Here is an 18953-nt window from a genome sequence, read left to right on the forward strand (position 1 = left end):
CCTCCAACAAAAATAGACTGTGTGTATAAATGAGAATTTAAATGAGGTAAAAAGATCATGACTTCACACATATATTGCCCCTTTTTTATTTTACTCAGCTTCTTAATACTTACCGTTAATTTGCCTCAGTAATTTCTCCAAGTTTGGGTGACAAATTATGGCAGCTTTCTGCGGAGTCTGCCTGGAATGCAGGCGGCCACAGATGCTGAATGACCTACTGAGTCTGTGTTTGTGCTTTTGGTGCCTTTACTGTTCCCTGTGAGCTTGAGGGATTTTTGGGGGCCTCCAAATGATCACCTGTCCTGCATTGCAGTCAGGAAAAAAAATACAAGCAATTTAATTGACGTGGCAGCATTGCAACCAACCCTGATTTTGAAAATAAATATTAAGAGCAATGCCCCAATCTTCCTGCCGACTGCCAGGTTCGGGACTGTCAATCAGAGGAAGCCGCCCAGTTTCTCCTCCCCTCTTGCTTGCCAGCCATCTCGCGAGAGGCGGCGGGCGGTGCTGTCAATCACCCGGCGCCCGGTAGCAAGCGCTGGCTCCCTCCCTTGCAATCTCCAATTGCAATTTTCCAACATGGCCTCGACTGGAACGTGTACCCGATTCAGCGATGAATACCAGCTTTACGAGGAACTCGGCAAGTAAGTAACACAAGCCTCCTTCATCCTCCTTCCCCTGGAAGCCATCCTGTCTTTCTCTCCCCCCCCCCCCCCCCATCTCATCTCAGCAGTCTCAGGGAAAACCTCCACTCACCCCTTCTTCCTCCCAACCCTCCCAGCAAAGAAAACATCGCAACATTTATGATCTTTTTTTGAGTATGAAATGATCCTTGCTGTGCCACAGTGTGTCTATTTTTTCTCTCTCTCTCTCCATTCTCTCTCAATCCAGAGGCGCTTTCTCAATCGTCCGCAGATGTGTGAAGCTATCAACAGGGCAAGAATATGCAGCGAAAATCATAAACACCAAAAAGCTCTCTGCCAGAGGTGGGTTGAATGCTTTTATTGCCCCCCGCCCCCGCCATACATATGCGTTTTTTGAGGGGGCTGTGGGCAGGAGTGAGAAGCAGCTGTCAATCTGCATCCACCCGTCTCAGCAGTTTGAAAGCAGGTGACAGCGACGCTGAAATTCAACCTTTATTTTTTTTTTAACCTGTCGGAATTTGATTTTGTTAATAAAATAGGCGCCAGAAATGACCCCCCTCCCATTCCATTTCCCCAGCTTTATTTTTTTTGCCGTTTGCCATTCAGTGGTGTCTTTGATTAAAAGTGATCCGTTTTGGGATGCGAATATCCTTCGTGTTTTATTTTGCAACTTAAATGTTGGCACGGAGGGTGTTGTAAAATCCGAGGCTGAGGGGGTTGGAGAGCGACAGTGTCAACCTCTTGTGTACAACTTGTTACAGTATCATTGGGACACACGGGGGGCTCTGGATGGAGCTGTTTTGACTGCAGGCTGGATGCAGTATTTCCTTTTTGCTTTTCTCTACTGACGAATGCAGTTTTAACACTGGGTATTTAAAAAAAATCAAATCCATGTACGTTTCAGGCGCAGGAAACCTTCCTCACACAGCGTGAAAATACGTTGATTCTTGGTGCAGGAAGAGTGGTGGTGGTGCTGCGGCGTTGCTGGAAGATTAGACACTGCTCGTTAATCAACAAGCATTAAAAAGGTGGCCTCAAATCCCATAAATGAGAGGGAGTGGGAAACGGAAATCAGTTTTGAAATGAGTATGATCCTGCTCATTTGTCTGTTTCTCTGCTCACTCAGGAGATGGAATTGTGCAGTTACACGGATTTATTGTGTGAATCATGTCTGCATGACAGTGCAGTCTTCTGGAACCGGCCCTGTGTAAGGTGCCGGTTGAGATCCGCTTCATTGTAATACAATAAGTCCTTCCAAAATGCAGTGTTTAAGGTGGGTTTTTTGTATTCAAGGTGTCACCGTTAGCAGTGGTTTTTGAAGGAGGCTTCTTGCTGTGTAAATTGAACTTTAAAAAAACCTAATTGTTTAAAACACCCCTTTTCTTCGCTTCACAACCCTCTCCATGCCTGTTGCATCATAGATTCCTGACCTGCTGCCAGGGCCTTAACTGTGTTGCTGAGAGGTGTGTAGAAGCTGCACTTGCCCTATGTTTTTTTTAAACCATGTTTGTTATTGCTGGCTATGCCAGACATGGGGAGGGGTCATAGAAAGGGGAAGGGTACAGGGAGCATCTCCACCCAACCCCTCATACTGTTGGTCATATTGCAATCAACAGCACTAATTCAGTGCAGAACTGGACTTGCCACATGAAGTCCACTGAATCGTATAATTCGGCCAAACAATTATTATTTTTTAAATGATGTAGAAAGAGCTGGAATCCCATAGCAGTTACGGGGACTACAGGAAATTCAAGTTTTATATGTCAAGACTTTTTGGCTACATTATTTCTGCAAAGAAGCTGACAGGCCTACTGTGCGTTTGTCAGTTAATTTTCCTGGTTTGGGTTGAGTTTATTTCAGTGTGCGATTAGTGAGTGCAATTTCTATGGAGAGGTGATGGGAGAAGAAGGATGGGCTTTGGATGGGGAGGGGGAGAGTTGGTGAAATCAAAGGTGTTGTATGCTTTGAGGGGATTTTTTAAGGAAAGGCAAGCTAATTGGTGAAGAGGGTTCCAAATGGATGTGGAATGTCATGGGTCAGGATGCAGGAGAGTCAATGCAGAAGATTTAGGAATGTAACTGTGACTCCACATATCCCAAATAGGCTACGTGAGGATGTGGTTCTCGCTGGACCCATGAATAGCAGCTATCCCTCGCCTGCCCATGTGAGATACATGCATGTTATGCACACATTGCTTCCTCACAATGTTCACATTTTGCATAAGTGAGATGTACTTGTGCCTTGGCAAAGTTTGTCAGTCATCACTTTGTGTGGATCATTGAAGTGTAATGTAGTTTGGTAGCGTTAACCTCAAACATATCCACACCTGTATAAGGATCTTCACAAGTTCCCTTTCTTATCTAAAATTTTAATGGAATCCAAGGTTTGGACCTCTTGTCAAATTAATTGAACGTCACGAGTTGTAACTGCGTGCTATCTTCACTGTCTCCTCGGTCATGGAGCAAAATGTCTATGTCCGATTGCTGCTCACTATTTGGGGTGGAGGAGAGAGGCAAGGACCGGAGAGGGTTCAGCCCCTCTGGTTAATAACGTCCTAATGTTCACTGTCTGAGCTCCACTATGCAAAGTGGACACTTGGGTGTGGTGTTGGAGGGCAGTTGAAATTGTGGGACCTCCAATCATGACTCGGTAGGTGCAGGTTTAGATGGTACAGTGTTGAGGACTATTTATTGCTCAAACATTAAGCTTCAACTGGAAGCCCGTGTAATTTTGGCTGTCGCACTTTAAGAATAAGGATATTTACTGGAATGGTATATCTGAATATCCCAGGTGGACTTCATGCAGTGTTACATCAGAATATTCCAGGATTGGGAGGACAAAAATGATTAAGTCAATGCAGGGTGGCTGTCAACTAGTTCAGCTTGGTATCTTTCCCAGCCAGCGATTGAAATCAAGTGTATGTAGGAATCTTTTGCAGTTATTTTTAGTGTAATTTTGCGAGTTGCAACCCCAACATCCTGGGGGTTACCATTGACCAGAACTGAGCATGACTAGCCAAATAAATACTGTGGCTACAACAGCAGGTCAAAGGCTAGGAATTCTGCAGTGAGGTCACTCCTTCCACCACTAACACACAGTAGCAGAAATCTGTAAGGTGCACTCTAGGAACTCATCAAGGCTCCTTTCAGCAACACCTGCCAAACCCATGACTGCTACCAACAAGAACAACGTGGTCAACCACTCTGCAGTGCTTTGGATGTGCCTACATCACATGGGCTGTGGTGGTTCAAAAAAGTAGCTCACCACCACCTTCTTGAGGGCAATTGGGGATGGGCAAAAAATGCTGGTCCAGCCAGTGAAGTGCATATTTCATGAATTAATTTAAAAATAAGGTTCAAGCTTAGATAGCGTTGGCATTGCCAGACCCAGTCATTCCCCTTTAGCGATGTTCAAGAATAGTTTTTCCTACTGTGACTGAGGTTGTTCAATCATCTGGACACAGCATATAGTCGAGTGGAGGAGCTCACATCCTGACCCATGAACTCATTAAAAGTCAAGTTGGCTTCCTCATAGAAATTACCGTCTCAATTTTATAATACTCTAGTGTTCCCAACGCTCAGGAAATGCTTTGCACCAGGAAAGTAGGCTCTTGCTCTTTGCCTCTGCAGTAGAGACCACAAGATAACAATGAAGAGAAGAAACCTTACTTGAAATCCCTCTCTCTCCAGTCCGTAGGTGCTAGGTCGGAACCCTGACCTTTGGGCTGGTGAGATTGCCTTGTTCAGCACAGATCAGCGATTTAAAACCTTTAAAACTGCTTTTTCTATTTGCAGGCGCAGTGTGCTACTGAGTGACTGAACTGATGGTAATTTGGGATTTGTAACATTTATTGCAGGAAGCCAGTTGGTGAAAGAATGGTAACAGATCTTTACACTTCTTTTGATTTACAGAGTTACAAATTACAAGCAGACACACCCTAACCAACAAACACAGTGCTAGCCTGTGTCCATTTATAATGATTCAAGTGAATCCCCAGCTTTGACAAGAATAATGAACACTCGAAACGTTTGCTCCGTTTTGTCTCCACAGATGCTGTCAGACCTACTGAGATTGTCCAGCATTTCCTGTTTATGTTTCAGATTCCTGAATCTATGGTAATTTGCTTTTAATCCCCAGTTAATGCCCACCTGCACACAATTAAATACTAATATACAATTAAAGTCATTCTGGCACAGAAGGAAGCAATTTGACCCAGAGTCCATGCTGACTCTGTAAAGCAGTCACATTCCCCTGCTCTAGTACTTTAGCGCTGCAAGTATATTTTCCCTCCAGTGGTCACAGAGTATCCTTTTGAAATCATTGATCATCACCCTTGTATGCAGCAAGTTCCGGATCATTGCCACATGCTATGAATCACATCCCGCTGCAATCTCTGTGTCTTGAAATCTGTCTCTCCCATCTCTTGTGTGATCAGGAAATAGGTACACTTGTCTGCCTTAGCTAAACCTGTCATAATTTTGGTGCATCTCGATCAAATTTCCTGAGGTTCTCCCAGCTAACTTTGTTGCAATGTTTCTTCATCTGTGCAACTGATCTGGTTCCTTTGCACCCTCAAAAGAAGTCTCACATCCTTCCTAAAGCTCTGTACAATTGAAGTGCTTGTGCAGAACGCAGTGCAGAAGAACTTGTTGAGAACATAAATAGAGCAGATTTGGACCGTTTTTCCTCTTGAGCTTGCTCTGCCATTCCATACGGTCACAGCAGATCTTCCATCTCAACTTCACTTTATTGTCCACTTCTCCTCGCCCTTGATTCCCGAAGATACCTGTCAACCTCAGTCTATTCAACACTGAAACAGCCATAACCCTCTGGGCCAGAGAATTCCAACAATTCGATTCGCAATTCTCCAATTGGAGAAATTTCACCTTATTTTTGAGGCTGTTTTCCAAAACCTTATGTTCTAAAACAGTCATTTTCAAACTCGGGGCCGCGACCTGCAGGTGGATGTCAGGAGGGTTGTGGAGCGATCGGTCACGGCGTCCCAGATCTTGGGAAATCAACTCTCCATTGGTGGCCTTGCCTAGACTATAGATACTGACATTCCTTTCGTCAACCTTTCGGCTTTTCTCCTTTTAGGACACCCTTTGAACCCTACCTCCTTTGACCAAGCCATTGTCCTAGTTTCTCATTATGTTGCTTCGTGTCAGTTTCTTGTCAAATGCTTTTGTGAAGCACGAGGGCATTTCGATTGGTTTAAAGCACTATATAAATGAATGACCATTATCTGAATCAACTGAGAAGAATGGACACCAGAGTCCGTGAAGTGCTGAAACAAAATAATGTAAACTATTCTTAGATCTAGCAGGATTCCTCAGCATTGACTCTCCAAATATCTCTAGAAATACTGTGGAAGCTATTAAGAATATCATTAAAAAAATATATATATATCTTTTTCCAATTAAGGGGTAATTTAGCATGGCCAATCCACCTAGCCTACACATGTTTGGGTTGTGGGGGAGAGACCCACGCAGACATGAGGCGATGTGCAAGCTTCACATGGACAGTGACCCGGGGCCGGGATCAAACCCGGGTCCTCAACGCCGTGAGGCCGCAGTGCTAACACTGCCACTGTCCCACCCTCATTTTTGTTAAATATGTTTATTGAAAATGTTTTCATTGTAAAGAAAATAAGACACAACAATGAATTCAGGTTACAGTCAAAAGCACTAATTAACTTGACACCCCCCGCTCAACATTCAACTAAACCCCTTAACTACTGAAGGTGACTAGCTCTTTAATAAAGGAAATGAATGGCTGCCATTTTAGGTAGAACTCTTGTACCAACCCCCTAATGGTGTACTTGTTGTCTCCAAATGTAAGAATGGCATGAGGTCACCCAACCAAGCTGAGGCAGTGGGTGGAGTAGGAGATCTCCACCCGAGCTCATCTGGTCTCCGGACTATTAACGAGGCAAAGGTGAGGACATCCGTCTTCGTCACCCTCTTCTGCAGCACCATCGAGAAAATGGTCACCAGTGGCATGGCTCCAGATTGATATTAAGTATCCCTGAATTGATGTTAAAAGAGACCCAAAAGTTGACAAATTTGGGACAACGTGGTTAACTGAACCCTGAGAATAACGTTGACACTTGTCCTCCACCCCATAGCAAAAAATGCTCATCCTCGCCTTGGTTAGATGAGTCTTGTGCACCACCTTGAACTGGATCAGACTAAGCTGAGCACAAGAGGATATGGATTTGACACTGTCTCTTTCTCCATACGTCATCATCCAGAATAGGAGCCAATTCACCCTCCCATTTCTCCTTTCTGTAATTCAACAGGACCGACCCACTGATAGGATCTGGCCACTTCGAAATAATGGGTAAAGCCAAACCTCTTGATTGTGTATGTCTCTGAAGGAACGCCCTACGGATCCTTGGGGTCCTACCCTTTGAAATAAAAGAGGACCACAATTTATTAATTTTGAAGAAGAAGGATTTGGGGAGAAAAGTGGGGAGACTTTCAAAAATAAATAAAAATCTCGGGACACACTCCTCTTGATAGTCTGGACCCTGCCCGCCAAGGGCAGAGGGAGGTTGTCCCACTTTTGTACGTCACATTTGACCCCATTAACCCGACTAGTATGATTTAATTTATGAATACAATAAACAAATCCAGGATATAAACTAGTGTCAAAATTTGGACCTCCCAAGAATCTTGAAGAGGTATTCAAACCATATCTCCATCAAATGCCTTTTCAGCGTCTAGGGAATCAATCATCCCCAGATGGGGCATTGCAGAGAAGGATAGAACATTTAATAGATGTTGTATTTTGGCCAACAATTGCCCACCCTTGACAAAGCCTGTCTGATCTTCCGAGATCACCTCTTGGAGGTGGGGGAAAGGCTCCAACCCCAGTGCCAGCACTTTTGCAAGTAGCTTAGCGTCCGCATTTAAAAGTGAAATAGGTCAATACGACGATCTGTCTTTTTTTAATAAACATTTTATTGAGGTATTTATAGTTTTATAACAGCAACAGAAGAAACAATGTACATACAAATATAAAAATAGTGCAAAAGCCGTCTTCCGCCCTCACAGGTCCCATCTTTACTAACCCCCTACTCTAAACTAAACTAATCCCCCCCTCCTTCTGCTGACGGTTATTTTTCCCCAAGGAAGTCGACAAACGGCTGCCACCTCCGGACGAACCCTAACATTGACCCTCTCAAGGCGAATTTTCCCAAACAGAGAAAGTCAGCCATGTCAGTTCGTCAAGTCTCCGACTTCGGGGGCTTTGTGTCCCTCCAAGCTAAAAGTAGCCGTCTCCGTGCTACCAGGGAAGCAAAGGCCAGAATGTCTGCCTCTTTTTCCACCTGGATTCCCGGGTCTTCCGACACTCCGAAAATCGCCACCTCTGGACTCGGTGCCACCTTGGACATGACATCCGCAAACCCCTTCCAGAATTCCCTAAGCTTCGGGCATGCCCAGAACATATAAACATGGTTCGCTGGTCTACCCCAAAGAACCTGCTCATCTGGGCCACCGTCATGTGGGCCCGGTGAACGACCTTAAACTGTCTGAGGCTGAGCCTGGCACTCAACGTGTCCGCCCAGAGACTATCCTCTGTCTCTCCTCCTAACTCCTCCTCTTCCCGTTTCTATTTCAGCTCCTCAGACCCCATTTTCTCTGACCCCATGAGTTGGTTGTAAATGTCAGAAACCCTCCCATCTCCCACCCACATTCTGGAAACTACCCTGTCCTGTATCCCTCTTGGTGGTAGGAGCGGGAAGGTTGAGACCTGTCTGCGTAGGAACGTCTGCGTGCCTGCAGGTACTTAAACTCGTTCCCTCCCATCAATTCAAATTTCTCCTGCATGTCCCTCAGGCTGGAAAATCTCCCCTCTATAAACATCCTCTTGATCCCTGCTCTTTGCCATCTCTGGAACCCTCCATCTAACCTTTCCAGGACATACCGGTGATTATTGCAGATTGGAGACCAGACCGATGCTCCCACATGTCTACCACATTGCCCCCAGACTCTCAGGGCCGCTACTACCACGGGGCTGGTGGAGTACCGTGCCGGCGGGAACGGCAGAGGCGCTGTTACCAATGCCCCCAAACTAGTGCCCGTGCATGATGCTGCCTCTACTCGCTCCCACACTGATCCCCCCCCCCCCCCCCCCCCCGCTCCAGCTTCTCCTTTTTTACTCGTGGGGTCTTACCCACCCATACAAGGCCCGAGATCACCTTGTTGACCTATTTAAAAAAGGGACCGTTGAATAAAGATGGGGAGACAATGAAACACACACAGGATTCTCGGGAGGACCATCATTTTCACTGTTTGCACCCTCCCAGCCAGTGACAATGGGAGCTCGTCCCACCTTCTGAAATCTTCCTTCATTTGGTCTACTGGTCGGGCCAGATTCAACTTGCGTAGCCGTACCCATTCCCGCACAACCTGGATGCCTTGTTACCGAAAGCTCCCCCCACCACTCTAAATGGCAGCTCCCCCAATCGCCTCTCCTGCCCCCTTGCCTGGATTGCGAATATCTCACTTTTCCCCATGTTCAATTTATAACCCGAAAACCGGCCAAATTCCCCCAGAATCCTCATAATTTCTTCCATCCACACAAATTCACCCAGAATCCTAATAATTACTTCCATCTCTTCATGTGGCTCTGAAACATATAGGAGCAGGTCGTCTGCATATAGCGAGACTCTGTGTTCCTAAAATAGTCCGATGTTAACCTGTTTGTCCGTATGGGAGCCTGATAGAGCAGTCTGACCCAGTCGATAAAGCCCCTTCCAAATCCAAACCGACCCGGTACCTCCCACAGATATTCCTATGCCTTCTCTGCGTCCATTGCGACCACTCCCTCCACGTCCCGACCCTCTGGGGGCATCAAGATCACATTCAGCACCTTCTTACGTTGGCCGCCAACTGCCTACCCTTACCGAATTCCGTTTGGGCCTCCCCAATCACGTCCGGAATGCAGTCTTCAATCCTAGAGGACAAGATTTGGCCAACAGGTTGGCTTCTATATTTAGTAGGGAGATCGGTCTGTAGGACCCGCATAGCTCCTGATCCTTGTCCCGTTTCAGGATCAATGAGATAATGGCCTGTGACATCGTCGGGGAAGAACCCCTTTCTCCCTTGCCTTATTAAATGTCCTCATCAACAGCGACCCTAGTATCCCAGAGAACTTTCTATAAAACTCCACTGGGTACCCATCTGGCCCCGGGGTTTTACCCAACTGTGTGGCCTTCAGCCCATCTGCTATTTCCTCCAACCCAATCGGGGCCCTCATCCAACATCTCATCCACCTTCGAGAACCTCAGCTCCCCAAAGAATTTCCTCATCCCCCTTCGGCCCAGCTGGGCATTCCGACTCATACAACCTGCTGTAAAACTCCTGAAATGCCTTATTAACCCCTGCTGAATCTCCGACCAGGTTCCTATCCCCGTACCTTACTCTCCCTGGCTGCCTCCCTCTTTTTTGAGCTGCTGCGCAAACATTGTGCTGGCCTTCTCTCCATATTCATAAATTGCCCCTCTCACCTTCCTCTGCTGCTCCACTGCCTTCCCTGTACTTAACAAGCCAAACTCTGCTTGTAGCCTCCGTCATTCTCTTAAAAGCTCTGCCTCTGGGACCTCCGCATACCTCCTGTCGACCTGCAGTATTTCCCTTTTTGTATTCTCCCGGTGGGCCCGTATCGAGATCAGCTCCCCTCTAACCACCACCTTCAGCGCCTCCCAGACCATTGCAGCCGTGACTTGCCCAGTGTCATTAACTTCCAGGTAGTTCTGGATACATTTCCTCAGCCGCCCACACACCACCTCATCTGCTAAAAGTCCAACATCCAGTCTCCATTGCGGGCATTGGCCACACTCCTTGCTCACCTGCAGGTCAACCCGGTGCGGGGCATGATCCGAGATCATGATCGCTGAATACCCAGTATCCACAACCCCCGTCAGTAAAGCCCTGTTCAGAATTTAAAAAGTCAATCCGGGAGTACATTTTTTATGCAATTGTGAGTAATAGGAAAACTCCTTCACTCTCGGCCGCCCAAATCTCCATGTGTCCATCCCGCCCATTTGCTCCATAAACCCCTTTCGCTCCTTTGTCATTGCTGGCACCCTGCCTGTCCTTGAGCTCGACCGGTCTAGCCCTGGGTTAATGACTGCATTAAAGTCCCCCCCCCCCCCCCCCCCCCCCCCCCCAAAAAAAAAGACCAACTTGTGCGAATCCAGGTTTGGGATCTTACCAACATCCTCTTTATGAATTTTCCCTATGTGGGCACTTTATTCCATTAACCAAGTGTCTTTTTAAATGGAAAAAATCCCTGGAACTGAGCAAAAAAGACTAAAAGAACAGTACTCTAGTGGGAGTCACCTCAGGCATGCCTTCCCCCAAGATAACGCCACCTGAATTCCTCTTGCAATATGTTTTTTTAACTTAAATTGCATCAAATATCTTGGGCCGGTGGTGGTTTGCCAGTTGTTTGATAAGTATGCTCATCTCTTCTCAAAATAAACTCAACTTGGTTGCTGTCTTTGTGCCTACCTCTGTTTCCCTTTCCTGTGAGCATCTTGTCACCAAATCCCTCCAATTTCTGACTTCCACTGTCCTGTACTCGCTTAGAGAATATCACCAAAATAGCCTAAAATAACATACATAATCACTTAATTGCTGTTTTTGAAGATTATTGACAAAGTAGCCACAGCACATGAATACGAAGCCTTGATGATATCAGACATTACAATGTGAAAAGCCATTATATAATGCAAGTCCCATGATTCCACTTGAACTTCGTATCTTTTCTCAAACAATATTCAATTTATCCCCACAAAGGGTCAGGCTTTGTATAACATGGTTGCAATTGGAATATATTCATCTCTTTCTCTCGAAAAGAAACTTCTGAATTTTACAAATTGATGTTCTTTGAGGCGCATCATTATATTCATGTTTCTGCCCAGACATGTTGTTCCTGATGACTTGTGTCAGTAACAGAAACTTTAGTGCGAGTTGTCACAGTTATCTGATACAGTTGTTTCTGACTTGTTTCGCCAACAATGTGCGTTCCTGTTACACCTGTAACGTAATAAAATATCTCTAGATTCTTAACCGGTGTTTTATGCAGCAAAATTAGTGAAGCAGTAATAAGCAGCAGTCCAACACTTGACAGCAGATTGTGCACAGTGAGCATTTCTGAATTCAGAGCATTGTCCTCAACCAAGAGTCAACTATTTGGCTCCTTCAAATCTGTGTTACATCCTTGAGCTGAGTACATGTTGGGTGGTAAAGTGGGGCATGTAATTACACTGGGCACCCTGAACAATGCATGTTGGTGTTTATCCTCCACGTGACACTGGAACCCTTCTTCATAGTCAGCCAAAAATGGAGGGGTGTTAACCCCCCCCCCCCCCCCCCCCCCACTCCGCCACAAGTTCCTCATGTTGAGGACTGGAAATTTCGCTTCTAGGCCTTGGAAGAGCCTCCGAAGACAAGTGTGTGCCAAAATGTAGCTGGACACTAAGCCACAAATCCTTGAAAACTGGGAATCCAAATACTATAAGTGAAATGTACATCAAAGCAGCTACTTGCATAATAATTCAATCTTATGCAGGGGAATCATTAACTTTGTGTGGACCCTCTGGAGGTTGTGCGTTTTAAGTTTGATTGAAAGGCTTCAATTAGAAGAATTCCTTGTGTGAAATAAACCCTTGTACCACTTAATTTTTAAAAATGGGATAGAAGAATACGTCTCCAGGCGCAAACCGCCTGGGGAAGTACTGCATACATATACATCCTCTGTAGGAGATTGTAGTGGTGATATGTAACGTACTGTGAAGTAGGTCTAGGAATATAAAGGTCCAAGCTACTGTGAAGGTTCAACCACTCTCCAAATACTTGGAGTGCCTAAAATCTGAAAAAGCCAGATGTTTCAGTACATGTCCCACACAGTGAAAGAAAGAGAGACTTAGAATCACAGAATCCTTACAGTGCAGAAGGGAGGCCCTTTGGCCCAACAAGTCTGCACCAACCCTCTGAAATAGTACCCTATCTGAGCCCCATTCACCACCCTATCTATGTAACCCCATAACCCCACCTATCCTTTTAACACAAAGGGGCAATTTAGTATGGCAAATCCATCTAACCTGTACGTATAAAAATAATCTTTTATTGTCACAAGTAGGCTTATATTAACACTGCAATAAAGTTACTGTGAAAATCCCTTAGTTGCCACACTCTGGCGCCTGTTCGGGTACATAGAGGGAGAATTCACCTAACGAGCATGCCTTTCTTGATTGGTGGGAGGAAATCGGAGAACCCGCAGGAAACGCACACAGACGCTGAGAGAATGGACACTCCACACAGACCATCACTCAAGATTAGAATTGAACCTGGGTCCCTGGTGCTTTGAGGCAGCAATGCTGACCACTTGCATTTTTGAAGCAGCTTTTGTAACTTGAAGACACCCCAAAGCTCTTTACAGTTCCAAGTGGTACTTTTTCAAGTGCAGTCATTTTTTTTGTAATGTAGGAAACACAACACTTTGAGCAGAGCCAACCCCCAAATATGATCGTGAACGGATGGTCTGTTTTTAGGAGTTGGCCGAGGTATAAATATTGGTCAGAGTGAACTCCCCTGCTCTTCATTAATTAGTACATAGGACCATTCTCAAGAGTGTGGGCAGGAGTTTGGTTGAAGGTCACGTTCAAAACTGAACGCAACCTATTGTGCAGTACTCCCTTAATGTTGCAATAAAGTGTTGGCCTTGATTTCCTGCTGAAGCCCATGTTGTGTGACTCAAACCCACAACCTTCTGATTTCAGAGGATGAGCACCATACTGAGCCAGGGCAGATACTGAATTAATCTGAGCTGATATTGGAGTGGAGACTTGGGGAGGGTTACAATTGCCAGTGGGGCACTTCTCCAGATGGGATTATTCAACTGTGCTGTCGCCTGTCTGTTTCTGTACTTCATTTGGTGTTAATTCTTCTCTGGCACTATTCAAAGAGGAGCAGGTTCTTTTCACAGAAGTCTGGTCAGCATTGCTTTGCTGACCGGTACTATATTTAAAAAGACAGATTCACTGTTTGTGATCTAATTGTTACTTTGACGGATGTGTGAGCATAAGCCATGTTTATTTATCAGTCTCTGCTCTGCACATGTTTTAATACATGTCTCTCAGAGGTGTGATAAACACGAGGTAAATGTGAACCTATCTTGTTAAAGATGCAGAATGCCGACATGGTGCTACTTAAAACCTATCACTTTGACCCAACTTTGTAACCTGCCCCAATATCTCTGTTGCTTGTTGCCAAACTTTGGTTAAAGCGCTCCTGGGAAGCACTTTTTCAGGTTTTATTATTATCAAGACACTATATAAATGAAAAAATATTACAAAGGAATGTGATATTAATCTGTTATGTCACATTTTTCAAGTAATTGCTTCACCTTTGGATAGTTTCCTATAAAATCATTTAAAATACACAAAATCCGATTCACATTACCTTTCATTGCCAATTTGAAAATGTGAAATATTTCAGCTGCAGATAGCTGAACTCATGCCTGTATTTATTTTACCACAAACCTGCCCAACACCCACTGACCCCAGCTCACAACTCAGTTCCCACCACCATCCCTATGTGCTTGCTTACCAGGGAACCATGGGTTAGATGATGAGGAGAGGTCTTGCATATCAGGTCCATACTGCCTGATTTTAAAAAAAAGGTTGAGAGCAAACTTTTTGGTTGAGGTTTTTTATACTTTGAAAGGATTTGAAAGGGAAGATAGAAAGTTCACTAGCTTACAAGACTTAATCGCCTAGCCCTGTACCTATGTACAATGCAATTTTTCCATAATCAGTGAAATGTGGCAAAGAATTGCTGATTGAAAAAAATAGACAATGGTTTAGATTTGATAAGTGAGCTAATCATACATGCATGAGCTTGCAAGGTTAGAATATTTATTCTATTCAGAAAATAATTTGCTCACCGTAATGGGACTCCAAACAATGAGTTGCCCTACATTGTGGCTGCAGTATCTTCTGATGAATGGATACAAAGGAGGACAGGGATTGATTTTATTGCTGAGGCACAGCTTTGGAAATGGAGTGGAGAATGACAATGTCTTCAGAAAAAGTTCAGCATAAACTGTCACACAAAAAAACAGTAGCCAAAGGCAGCAGCTCTGAAATGGTTACCCAATGGGTAACAGTTGTCAGATAATTGAGTCATACAGCAGAGGAGGAGAGCATTTGACTCCGTGTTTGTACCAGCTTTTTGAAAGTTCTGTCCAATTCTTTTCACTTCTGCCCTGATCTTTCCTCACTTTTTATGGCTCTTTATCTTTTTGTGACCTACATTATCTCTGATTCTGTTAAGTTCGTATTTTAGAAATTTGAAATGCATCCAGAAATAAGTGAAAGCACCGTAATGCTTCCAGTTTGAGCAACCTTTTACTGTCACCTCATGTGAAAGCAGTCATGCTGTATTGTTGAATAATGAAGGGCACTAAATAAAATACATTGGCACAGACAAAAGTAAGTTTCAACACCTTGCATTTATTTACTTGTTTTAGCTCAGCAAAACATTCAAAGGCGATTCACAGTGGCCTGATTTAATACCCCCCCCCCCCCACCCAAACTGTGCCTGAGTAAATCGGCAGGACTAGAGAAAATGTCATAGCCTCCACCTGTGCCGTAACAACTATTTGGCGCGTCAAGTCTATGCCAACCCTCATTAGAGCAATCTAATTTTCCCCATGCCACTGCTCTGCCCCCATAATCTTAAAAGTTCATGACCTTAAATTATCCATCCAGTTTCCTTTTGAAATAGTTTCTGGTTCCACCACCTTTGGGCAGCAAGCTCCAGATTGTTACCACTTGCAGTATAAAAAAAGTTCTTCCTCACTTCCCATCCTGCACCTTTCACCCCTCATCCTTCCACCATTAGCTAATGATCTACCTTATCTAAACCTATCATAATCTTGTCCACTTGTATCAAATCTCCCCATAACTGTCTTTGCTCCATGGAGAACCATCCCAGGCTCTCTAACCTAACTTTGTAGCTAAATTCCTCATTCTCGGAACATTCTGTTCAAGCTCATCTGCACTCTGCCAAAGTCCTTCACATTTTTCCTAAAATGTGGTGAGTCGAGGAGGACACAATATTCTGGTTGTGGCTGAACCAGAAACCTATAAAGGTTAATGTTAACTTTCTGTTTTTGCAATACCTCTTCAGGAAGCCCAAGATCCCATTCTGCTTTGTTAACTACTCTCTCAATATGTCTTGCTGCCTTCCAAGATATATGCACATGTAGCTCCAGATCCCTTCACACTACGTAGAACTATGCCATTTAAGTCAATATTGTCTCCTCTTATCCTTTCTGCCAAAATGCATTTCCTCACATTTCTCTCTGTTAAATTCATCAGCTGGTTTCACCCAGCCTTTGATTGCAGGCAATTGGTAAAATCCTCACTGCTTATCACACCTCCAAGTCAGGCATCATTGGCAAATTGACAGGTTTTACTCTGTTTCTAATATCCGAGTGGTCGTCGCACTGACCCTTGGGGAACACTGCAATCTACCATCCTCTAGTTTAAAAAGATCGGGCGGCACAGTAGTGCAGTGGTTAGCACTGCTGCCTCACGGCGCTGAGGACCTGGGTTTGATCCTGGTCCAGGGTTACTGTCCATATGGAGTTTGAACATTCTTCCTGTGTTTGCGTGGGTCTCACCCCCATAATGCAAAGATGCACAGGGTAGGTGAATTGGCCAAGCTAAATTGCCCCTTAATTGGAAAAAAAAGAATTGGGTACTTCAAATTTATTTTTTTTAAAGTCTAAAAAGATCACCATCTACCGAGCTATTTTCTGTCCTTAATCCAAGCTGACAAAGACCCTCGTTTTCAATGAGCCTCAATGTCGTTAACTAGCCTTGTGTCAAATGTTTTTTTTTAATTCACATCGACAATATCTGCTGCATTCTCTAAATCAAAAATTAAATTGGATTTGTCAAACATGGCTTGCCTTTTACAGCTCTGTTCTTGCTCAGCTCGTACCTCTCCAAAGGCTTCTGTGTGATTTTCATTGGAAGCTGACTTCGTTCAAGGTGTGCGACCTGACTGATAGATTTTGATTTCATTTTCTGCAGTGTTGGAGATTCCATCCTAGATTCAGTAACTTGTGGATCATAAAGAATGGCACAGCAAAAGAGACTATTTGTCCCATCGAGTCTTTTGCGTAGCAACCAGTTGGTACCACTCTTCCACCAATCAGCGCAATTTTAACCAATTCTATTTTGAAGGCTATTTTTTTAAAAGTAAATTTAGAGTACCCAATTTTTTTTTCAAATGAAGGGGCAATTTAGCATGGCCAATTCACCTACCCTGCACATCTTTTTGTGTTGTGGTGGGGGGGTGTGAGGCCCACGCAGACACGGGGAGAATGTGCAAACTCCACACAGACAGTGACCCATGGTCGGGAGCGAACCCTGGTTCTCGGTGCAATGAGGCAGCAGTGCTAACCACTGCACCACCGTGCTTCCCTACTGTTTAATCTATTTCCAACAGTTTGTTGAGCAGTGCACACCTTAAATCTGTACTCTCTGTTTACTCACCCTCTGGCCTTTGGAAACAGTTTCTCCTTATTCACTCGATCGTGACTGTAAGCACCTCTCTCAAATCTCTTTGCCTCCTCTGCTCTGAAGAGAACAATCCAAGCTTCTCCAGTCTATCCACTGAACCTCCCTCATCCCTGAAATAATTCCAGTAAATCATTTCTCATTACCTTCGAAGGCCATCACATCCTTCTGAAATAGTGGTGCTCAAAATTGGACACACTGGGCGTTATTTTCTGTCGGCGGATCCTCAACTTAGCTGGCAGTGCACTCATGATCGTGGATTTCCCATTGGCAAGGGGGAGGCCACAATGGGAAACCCCATTGGCTGGCTGCTGGGACAGAGGGTCCCATTGCCAGCGGGGGCGCGCCGCACCAGAAATTGGGTCTGCTAGGATGGAGAATCCCGGCCAATATTTCAGTTGGGGTAGAAATGGTGTTTATATAGGATCAGCAGGAGTAACCCTTTCCTTTTCATAATACTCCTGGTTTTGATCCAGCCTCCGCAGTACTCAGCCTGGCTAGAATTCTGCTGTGCAGATTCCATTGATTCTGTGCCCGAGGCAATGGTGAAGAATTGACACTGAATGAAATATGTTGGGTCTGCTCAATATCGTAGCAAGTTGCTTCAGTGTGTAGCTGAGTCGTGCAGATGAAGACGACCCCATTTGATCTCCATTTTGTGCCAAGTAGCTGACCTCAACTGTGGAGTGGCTGGGCTATGTTTAATGGCATTGCTTCTAGGTCGAGGAAGAGATAACGTGACACAGAATTTTATAGTGAGATATGAAGCGAGAGTCTGGAAATGGGACATGGCAATGGCCGAGTGACTGCTTCCTTTGTTGAAATTGATGAAGTTGGGTGGTTCTGTTCAGAAAGCTCATTCTCTTGCCCTTGGTCTCTTTGAAGACGTGAGAGGTTTCAATCCTCTAATACCCATGCATGTTGTGGAACCAACAGAAGATTGCACAAGAGTTCCTGCTGCTACTCAACAAGATCTTCCTTCCACCAGAAAGGCAACAGTTTCATATTGCAGTTCCTTGACAACTTTATCTTGGTTGGAACTTTTACAGTACCATTCTTTGAGTGAGCGTACACAAAAACATCTTCAGCCGTCCTTCAGATGAGTCATTAAACTAAGTTCCTGTGGTGCGCATAAAAGACACATGGCCTCTATTTGAAAGACGGCAGGGCTGTTCTAATGTCGTGCCTAATATTATTCCACAGATCATCTGGTCAAAATCATGTGGGCGTTTGCTGTGTAGAAATTGAATGCCATGTCTCCGAGCTGTCTCTTTCTGGTCAAGGAATGCTGAATGAATATTAAAGCCTCATTGTAAATCATCACCTTTGTTTTTATTGTCACAAGTAGGTTTACGTTAACACTGCAATGAAGTTAGTGTGAAAAGCCCCTAGACGCACCGAATTGCTGATGTTGGCTTATTGTGGTCTCAACACAACAACTGGACGCTTTCATTAACCTCCAGCAGTTTTTTGTCAGACTGAACGTATACATTTTCTTTTTGTAAGTGCATTGCTTTACAATTGTCACTTGTTCCAATTTTCTCTGGCCCCTCGAGTAGTTTGTCTGACTAGTTCTGTAGTTGAGTGCTGTTTATGGTCTCTCCCATTTTGGTCTTTGACCTAAATGCAACCAGATTCCATCAGGAATTTTTGAATCATGGCTCTTGATTTATATTTCAAAAGTGTCAATATTTCCATCG

The 18953-nt window shown here is 44.5% G+C and overlaps 1 protein-coding gene across 50 annotated transcripts in view; it reads left to right on the top strand.

The window, feature by feature from the left end:
• Positions 1-389: 389 nt before the first annotated feature.
• The window catches only part of LOC119957389 (calcium/calmodulin-dependent protein kinase type II subunit beta), a 313459-nt gene continuing 294895 nt past the window's right edge, over positions 390-18953 (top strand). For 10 of the 50 annotated variants that reach the window (XM_038785391.1, XM_038785373.1, XM_038785370.1 and 7 more), the window contains exons 1-2: positions 473-644; positions 892-986. In XM_038785391.1, coding sequence (XP_038641319.1) covers positions 580-644; positions 892-986 — 160 coding nt within the window. In that variant the 5' untranslated portion in view covers positions 473-579. Of the gene's footprint in view, positions 645-891; positions 987-18953 lie in introns of all 50 variants that reach the window. The other 40 variants (XM_038785375.1, XM_038785385.1, XM_038785378.1 and 37 more) reach the window with 16 other exon arrangements.

The sequence above is a fragment of the Scyliorhinus canicula genome, chromosome 26 (genome assembly GCF_902713615.1).
Source record: "Scyliorhinus canicula chromosome 26, sScyCan1.1, whole genome shotgun sequence".
Classification (NCBI taxonomy): Eukaryota; Metazoa; Chordata; class Chondrichthyes; order Carcharhiniformes; family Scyliorhinidae; genus Scyliorhinus; species Scyliorhinus canicula.